Genomic DNA, 9,142 nt, shown 5'->3' on the forward strand with positions numbered 1-9,142 from the left:
ATGGTAAGAGAAATAGTGCCTAAAAGCAGGGAGCTGCAGACTCACCCTAACTACATTGGAGACACCATTCTGGTTTGGTTAGTAGTCTGGAACATTTAGGTTTAATTCAAGGATTTGGAGGGGCGGCGGTTATTCGCTGTTAAATTCCAGGAATTTAACAGCAGCATGCTATGTGCTGGGAGCCTTGAGACAGGAAATGATACTGAGTGCGGCATGGTTCCTCATTGTTCGTACTGATCAGCACACCTTTGATTCTTTGGCTTTCCTTGGAGTCCAGAATGATCAGGCCATGGGAAGCTCATGCAGTTTGAAGCACTTTGGGCTGGAAGTCGGATGACCTTCTGGGAGCTTTTGTTGATATACTATGGCACTTGATGGGTTTGGAGTTAGTTAAGCAGACTGGAAGTCATAGTGCAACACTGCACGTGCATGGGTTATGGACCCCAAAAGCCTTAGGCTTCTTGACTTTTAAGTTCCCTCCAGGTCCAAAGCTACGTTTTTTACCGGGGGGGGGAACACTATGCATTTCTTGGGGCTTGATTAGGTTACACATTGCATCTGGGGCATAAATGTAGATGACTGCCGAAATAGCGGTGGAGATAATCCTACATATTTAAGTATGTAGGCTGTCTACCAACTGCTGTGGGGAGAGTATTTCGCTGCAGCTCCACAAGATGTTCTCTTGGCCTTATTCCTCTTTCTAGGGAAGAAAAGGAGAAACTGTAGGTGTGGGCCCTATGGCTAGAACAGACAACCAGCTTAATCTGGGGGTGATTAATCTTGAGACTTGACTTGCATCAGAACAGGGCTGGGACAGGACAGTTGCTTACGCGGGAGGCTGAAATGGCAGTTGTTCCAAGGTAAAGGGTCAACATGGGTACTCCATAGGTACTTTGGCTTGTCTGTCTACAAAGTCTGGGATTTGCCGTGAGATAAGATGCTCAAACCCCTTGCACTTGGTGGTAGAGCTAAAAAAGTAATTTGGAGGCAGTTCAACATTGGCCTCTCCCAACCAGCAAGTCCAACCTTTCCCCATGACTCATTCTGAATTACTAAACAGACGTCCTGAATGGTCTGCAAGCCAAGTCAGTGGGCGGTATGCAGGCTCTGTAGGTCATAAACTATATGGCATATTGAGGATAACTATGCAAATGTTTTGGACCTTAAAATTGTCTGTGTGCAAACATCTTTCTGCCAAATTGGGAAGTATCATTCGGACCATGTTCAGAAATATTTCTTCTTGCTAAACTTCGTAGAGTTCCTGCCAGGCTCTTCTGTCCCTCAGACATGGTTAGAGTTTGCTCATAGTGCCTAAACCTGAGGCTCTGGCCATTTGTCTGGTTTAAAAAAGGAGCCATAATCTGATGAATGACTGATGCAGGGGCTTCAGTCATTGGCCTGCTCTCTGCTGGTTTAATGGTGTTTGCCACAAATCAATTGGCAGTGGTATAATTCTGACTAGACATGGAGTCTCCTTCTCCTGACATAAGAGAAGTCATAACTGAGGAAGCCGCTATGCCTCAACTCTGTGGCAGACTACTTTAAAATTCAGTGCTAGAAAAATCTACTAATCAGAATGGCTCCACCACTCCTACAGCTTCATCCAAAACAAACTAGTCTGTATTCTGACCCGTGAAGCAATTAATATCTGAACTGTGGCATATGGAACTACTTTAAGGAAATGTCAGTGTTTTTCCTCGTGTTTCTCCATATGCATTGTCATCCTAGTCCTAGATCTTAGCTGTATGTGCTCTTGCCAAAGGCGCAGAGTCACTAAGGGAAACTAGTTTTCTTTCTGCTAAAGTAGAACGCGTCTTTTGTCCGGTAGAGATGTGCCTGGGCACGTGTCAACTTGACTTAATAGCACAAGTCATTTGTCCTTGTTTACCAGAAACTGCTTTGAGGAGCTATGTAAATTGCTGAGTATATTTTAAATGTGGACACTTATTAAGAGCTATTGTATGGATGGGATTTGCTACCATACCTAATCAAAGGAGTTTTGCTGTCTGAAGTAGTAGGACCAAAAGGCATGCTGGGATCCTGGAGACTTTTTTTTTCAGTCCCATCCACAGAACAGAGCAAAACAATTTTCCTAATATTATAAGGGTGGCTTCTCATAGTTTTACAGTTATTGTGGATTGCTGCTCCTGATTTTTGGCTGCAGTGGGTCTGGGCACTTACTACCTAAGAACTGGAATGAGTCCACAAACTCAGGCATGACACTACAAGTTGTACTGCAGTCTTGGCTGGACCCAACAGCTTCAAGACACCTGCCTGTTTCTTTTCTAGTCTCTTAAACCATCCCACTCTATTGGCAATTCAATACCTTTTGTTAGTGGACGTAGCATGATATTGATAGGTGTGAAGATATGCGTGAAAATGTTGGCGGTGGAAAATCTCTTGCAACAAGAATAGCATGCTGCTGCCATATGATTCTTTTATTTATTACAAAGATAAGATTGAATAGATTTGTTTATTGTAGATTTAGTCAATGCATCTGCTTTCAGTCTAGACTTGATGCTTGCTTCCACCCTCACTCCCATATAGTTTTGTGGGGAGGGGCTTACAAACCAATTATGTGGATGTTCAATTAGCTTGAATTCCAACTGTTTGCCTGGCTTGTATTCCTAAAATTGAACCGACATGACCTTCCCTGCTTTGCTTGGGCATTCACTTTCATCTCCCGTCTGTGCTGCTTGTTGAAGTCCATCACCTACACCATAAGTGAAGTGCACTTGGCTTTACTTGAGAGACTGTGCTAGCAAAGTACTTAAACTTTGGGTAAAATTGAACAACTGGTACTGTCAGGGTTTGCAACACCAAACAGATTGCTTTCTAGTGGTGGTTCTGACAGCTTCCAAACTTGGAATGATGTCCTTAAAGGTTGTTGCATCTGTGCTATGGAAATGTAAACCAGAACCTTGTCAACCCGTACTTTGCTCAGGACACTTGGCTAGAGATAGGTGGGAACATCAGTGTGAGGTAGAGATGGAAAATGACAAGAGGTTTTAATTTAGCCCAACTTCTTTTTCTTTCTCCCCTTCCAATACAGGTGACAGAGCTGAATGAGCCACTGTCTAATGAAGAAAGGAACCTGTTGTCTGTGGCCTATAAAAATGTAGTGGGAGCACGGCGCTCTTCCTGGCGTGTAATCAGTAGCATTGAGCAGAAGACATCTGCTGATGGTAACGAAAAGAAGATAGAAATGGTACGGGCCTACCGTGAGAAAATAGAGAAGGAATTGGAAGCTGTATGCCAAGATGTGCTGAGCCTGCTGGACAACTATCTGATCAAGAACTGCAGTGAGACACAGTATGAAAGTAAAGTCTTTTACCTGAAGATGAAGGGGGACTATTATCGCTACCTGGCTGAGGTGGCCACAGGTGAGAAGAGGGCGACCGTGGTAGAGTCTTCGGAGAAAGCCTATAGTGAAGCCCATGAGATCAGCAAGGAGCACATGCAGCCAACTCATCCCATCAGGCTTGGCCTGGCACTTAACTACTCAGTTTTCTACTACGAGATCCAGAATGCTCCCGAGCAGGCGTGCCACCTGGCCAAGACAGCATTTGATGATGCCATTGCAGAGCTGGACACCCTCAACGAGGATTCCTACAAAGACTCAACGCTCATCATGCAGCTCCTTCGTGACAACCTAACGCTCTGGACAAGTGATCAGCAAGATGACGATGGTGGAGAAGGCAACAATTAGACCCCCAAATGGACTGGCAGCCGCACGCTGATGCTACTACTGCAGTCTTTATTTTTTTCCCACAAGTGGCAGGGGGTCAGGGGTGGGGGAGGGGAAGGGAGGGATGACCTTCCCAGGGAGGCCCCCACGACCTGTCTTTGATTGCCTCTTTGACATTTTTGCCAAAACACCACTAGTGGAAGTCGGGCTGGCTGTGCTGGTATGGAATGGCAGCCTCACACTGGCATATGGACTGTTCTGTAGATTATTAATACAAGTGGAGCTGTCTTTAATTTAACTTTATTGCTAGAAATAAAAGGGTTTTAAGATGAAATAACTTGAATGGAATGGCCCTCATTTTTAAAAAAAAAAAATGAAGTTCTGTGGTTCCAGTAAGGATTTATGTGCACGTCTTCTTCAGTTCAAGTGCTGTATGTTTGTTACCATATAGCAGCGTGCCCTGTGGCATGCTCAGTCTGTCATGGCGTAGTTTATAATCCCCAAACTGAAAGATTTTTAGAATTTGGGGTTTGTTAATCCCCAGGGATTTAGGCCATTTAACCTTTTGTTAAGATGTTTATTAGGGTAGCTTTACAGTATTAACACTAAATTACAGTTTACAGTATTTCTACATTACAGCCATATGTGACATCAAGCCATTGATTGTATAATTTTTTTTTGCTAGTTCATTTTGGCTTGCCATCCTTATCTGGTCCTAGCCGGTGGACTGGTTTAGCTATTCTTTGTCTCCCAAAGTGAGAAGACTGCCTGCTTGAGGAACATCAAAGCTGCTCTAATTTTTTTTTTTTTTTTTTTTTTGTGTTCAACTTGACAGGTGCTTGGCAAGCGGCTGTTTTAAACTATTAGTCCACAGTAAAGGAATTACACAATTAGAAAGGGGGGAAAGCCTTTAAACTAAAAATGCCACTAAATAAAGTTAATTCAGGTCTGTATGTCATGTACTGTTTGGTATTTCAAAAACTATCCTGATTTAGGGTGCTGCAGCTCCTCCTCAGGGATTACACTGCCATTTCACTTGCACCTGACTTTTTCTCGCACTGTACCATGAAGCTCATCGGCAGATCTCTGGCACCCAGACTCCCTTGTCAGCTCTCACGGAAGCTGGGTGTTCGTTCACCTGAGAGAGTTCATGGTGTAATGAGTGAAATTTCAGGATCTTAAAAACTAAATTTGGTAGAGAAATCCACAAAGGAAGAGCTACAGTCATAAATGTTTCTGCCCAACATAACTTAACCCTGTAATTTAGTTCTGTTTTAAAACCTCCTCCTTTTTTAATTATTTCATTTTTAAAAGACTATTTTATTTGGGTTGGTGAAAATGATAAAAAGCTTACCGGGTAATATTTACTCTTATTTGAGTAATGATTTTTTTACATGGTTGGTGGAAGTTCACTGTTTCCTTCTCTGACTTGCAGATCGCTGTACTCTGTGGCTTCTTAACTAAAGTTTACGCGGTAGAAGGAAACTGCATTTGTGTCACACTTAAAACAGGCTTTCATTGTCCCTTTTGCTAGTCAGTCTAAACAGAGCATTTTGGTGTTGCATATACAGTACAATTCATTATGTTCAATTGGGTAGCGAGTCTGGCATTATTAGACTTCTAGAGCTAGCTTTTTCCTTTTAATTTTTAATTGAGCAAAGTTAGTAGGCCCTTTTCAGGAAAGAGAGTTCCTACTGGGTTGCTTTTAAAGGTGATGTTCCTTACAAAATTGACCCTGCAAAGATGGATGGAAATCCATGTGAATATGTGCTTGTTTGGTCCTATCGCACATACTCGGTGAATGTACTATATGCAACATCTCTTAGCTTACAAAAAGTGGCTTCAGTGGAAGGCCACCTCCTGCAAGTTAAACCAAAATAGCCTGATTAAGGAACCCTACTGGAAAGATCAATAAAGAGACTTGCAGCTTAGGTAACTGACAGAAACCTACAGGAAATGCCTTGGACTGGAAGATTTTATTTAGGCTTCTTAACTCTTTATTTAATTTACCTTCATGTTCAGTGAGCAGTGTTGTCCCTACCTGTATAATTTGGAAGTGATTTACTGGAATTACAAAACCTATTTTTTTAATTTCAGCTTTTGCTCTGGCTGCTTTAGACAATTTAAACAGGAAAGATCGCACAAGAGGGCTAAATGTGGAGTGGGGTTGGGGACTTGATTTTTAAGCAGCTTGAATGGTTTCTTTCATTTTTTTAAGAAATGCACTTGCCTATGATACTGTCTCTCCAGTGAAATGACTGCTCCATTACTCTATTGATACAATATTGTGCATGCTAGTGTCGTATTTCTATACAGTAGCTTGAAATTTATTAACTTATACTGTAGATGTTATGTATTCCTATGACAAAATAGTCTTCAAAAATTTTTTAAAGTTTTTTAATTTATTTTTTTTTCTTTTGGGGGTAAAGTTTGCTCTACCAAATAGTGATCGTAACAAACTGATCTGTTATGGATGTTGCTATAGTGACATGCAATTATATATGATTTTGTTTAAAAAAAAAATTTAAAAAAAAAAGGAAAAAAGCAAAAGAAAACACCAGTGTTAGCTTAATCTTAATGTCTGGTGTTCGTCATGGTGAAATTATAACTATTACAGTGTAGGAGAACAATGACTATGTTCTTTGAATGAGCCTTTGTTTGTGCTTTTTGTCATGTTATGCAGTGAACTATTTTTAAGGTCTAATCAGTGATTATTTTTCCAACTCCGTGTTTCTGTAAGGAATTATTTCACACACGGACCATTCTTAGCAGTTTTCCTCAGTGATGGAATATCATGAATGTGAGTCATTATGTAGCCGTTGTACATTGAGCAAATAAACTTACAGATCTGATGTCAGTGCTACTTAATTGCATTACATGTGTTGCGTTTATTCGTTGGTTTGGGGTGGGGTTGTGGGGAAGGCCTTTGTAAACCAGTTTAGTTCATAAGCAGAGTTTTTAGAACTGGGGATTAGTCTCGAACACTTCAATTTGCTGACAAATGACTGCTTCCCATTTGAGGCCTACCTCTTTTGGGTGGCGGTAGGGTGAGGAGGGGACAGAATGACTGGGTGGTTCATTACAATGCATCTCACCAGAGATCTGGAATTGTTCAGGATCCTGATCCCTAACTTGCACAAAACAAATGGCTTGAGTGGCTCTGCAGTGATGGGCTCCCCTGTTAAAGTTTGTAAGAGAGCTTTCAGTGACTCAAATCCAGAACGCTGCCTAGAGCAATGTTGCAAATTGTTCTGCAATTATGAACAGTTCATATGAACTGTCTGGGGAGCATAACTAGGGCCTAGGTGTGAAGGCTGGCTGACACCTCAAAGGAGGAAAAGCAAACTGACAAAACTATGCCTGCCTTCAAGTATTGCCCATATAGCAATAAGTCTCTGTTTTAAAGGAAAAACATCTGTATATGTATTGAGTATAGTAGCAGAATGAAAGATTTCTGGGACAGTGAAAGTGCTCCCGCTTCTCCATGCCCATGGCAATTCAAGGCATGCCCTTTAATTCCCAACCCAATCTGCAGAAGGATTGGGTGTCTGGCAAGTTTGGTTATTATCCTTCAATATTGGATGGCTCCTGATTTTTAAAGGGAAGAGTCACTGATCTCTAACCTTTAATAGAGATGGAAAACTTTGTCAGCTGAAAGACTATTCAAACTACCTGGAGTCCCTAAAACAAAACACATCAGTATTTTAAAGTATCTTGGATACAAATGTAGCAAACAATGTTTCTTCACCTTTTCTAAATATAGGAACATGTATTGCTGTTTGTGGCCAGCTATCACCTTGCTGTTGCAGTTACCTGCTTCAATAAATCTTCAGTAAAATGAACTTTCTTTTCATTATTCAAGCCCTTACAAGGTAGAGTACCCCTAAAGCTCTCCCATTGGGGCAATACATTGTAGAAGATGCTAAATTTTACAAATGTGCTAGCTCAATTTTCGTAGACTACCATTGCACCACAACTCCATTAGAATACAGTAGAGACTCCAACCTTTAAACTTCTGTCTTCACCATGAAAGTGTACTCTCTTCTCAATTTGGGTTTCTAAACTAAGTTTTTTGGGGGGTTTTTTTTCTTCTCTGGGTGGCTGTTCTGTTTAGCACTTCTTAGGCTGAAGGTAGCTACTTCTAGGCAAGGCAGCAGAACTGACTCTGGGTGCATCTACACATGCATTAATGTTCTTTAGCTAATGCACATTAAATCTTGTACCTCAGAGCACTTTTACACGTGCTCTGGGAAGAGGGGGGACGGCACTTTTAAAAGAAATGGTCCGAGAGCTGATCTAATTAAAGCGCCTCTGCATCTCCTGCATCGGTATCCCCATGCTTAAAAATGGCAGCAGGGCACCTGAACTGAAGCTTGCTGAATGAGCTTTTAGCTCAAGTGCTACCACCCCATTTTTAAGTGCGAGGACACTGATGTACAAGGTGCAAGAGGCTGCTGGAGCATGGCAATTGCCACACTCCAGCAGATTTGATTAAGGCCCTCTATTATGAGGTACTAGGAAAATGCGCATTAGCCTGACTTAGAGTTTTAGTTTAATGCACATTAAGTGATACACAATGTTCATTAGCCTATTTTATTGCACATTAAAGCACGTGGTTTTTTTTACGCGACACTTTAATGTACATTAGGATAGGCGAGTGTACATTAAAGCAAATGGGTAGATGTGCCCACTCTGTCCTAGCTTTAGACAATTGAAGGACAACTGAACTCCAAAATGTTACAAAAACAAACCTGCATAGATGAGAAACGCAAGCGTGCAGTGATTTACAGGGTTTCTCAGGGCCACCTGTTGGGAGCACAGTTCTCTCCCAGTAGTGATCTGTTTAATGTTGAGCCAAGTGCAAGGAGTGGGGGCAGAAAGAAGGGTTGGAAAGGCTGTGGGACAAAAGGAATGAAGAGGTCCCCCTTCAACTTTTTTTCAAGCTACATAGTGAGATGGTCTAAAGCTCCAAGAGCTGAGACTTGGGGTGTGGGGGGGAAGGAGGTCACAACAAGCTTTTTTTTCTTTTTTATTTGGGTTTTTTTGTTTTGGGTTTTCTTACTTTAAAGTCATGTGAGATCAGGGTATTGTGTAAGAGTGGTAGCTGAACCTGAAGGGAAAAGGATGGATTTTTGGAGATGCCCCGGTGAAAGAAAGCTATAGACTGAATCTGGGGACAAAATGAAGATGGGGGTGATTCAAGCCTGGTGTAGGTTTGGGGTGATAGTGTACAGAGAAGGGTACTTGATTGTAGGAGAATTGCACAGTAGGACTGGTAAAGTTTGGCAAGGTGTGTGAAGATGACAATTGGAACAGCACTGCTGGCTGCGCACACGTACTTAAAAGTACAAGTATTATACCTGAAGTTGCTTCCAAAGAAGGATGACCTTTTCCCCTTCTCTCAAAGGCTTGATGCTTTTTTCCAAAACAAAAGTTCAGAAGCCTTTATTCTTG

The 9,142-nt window shown here is 41.7% G+C and overlaps 1 protein-coding gene across 1 annotated transcript; it reads left to right on the forward strand.

Annotated features, from left to right (window-relative positions):
* Positions 1-1,683: 1,683 nt before the first annotated feature.
* Positions 1,684-6,545, forward strand: YWHAG (tyrosine 3-monooxygenase/tryptophan 5-monooxygenase activation protein gamma). The gene has a single exon (XM_025214975.1). It carries the CDS (start codon positions 2,996-2,998, stop codon positions 3,707-3,709), a length of 714 nt encoding a protein of 237 aa, XP_025070760.1. The 5' UTR covers positions 1,684-2,995; the 3' UTR covers positions 3,710-6,545.
* Positions 6,546-9,142: the final 2,597 nt, after the last annotated feature.

Source organism: Alligator sinensis, unplaced genomic scaffold (genome assembly GCF_000455745.1).
Source record: "Alligator sinensis unplaced genomic scaffold, ASM45574v1 scaffold1420_1, whole genome shotgun sequence".
NCBI classification, from domain to species: domain Eukaryota; kingdom Metazoa; phylum Chordata; order Crocodylia; family Alligatoridae; genus Alligator; species Alligator sinensis.

Coding starts and splice junctions, on each gene's coding strand:
- YWHAG (XM_025214975.1), top strand. CDS start 2,996: ATGACAAGAGGTTTTAATTTAGCCCAACTTCTTTTTCTTTCTCCCCTT.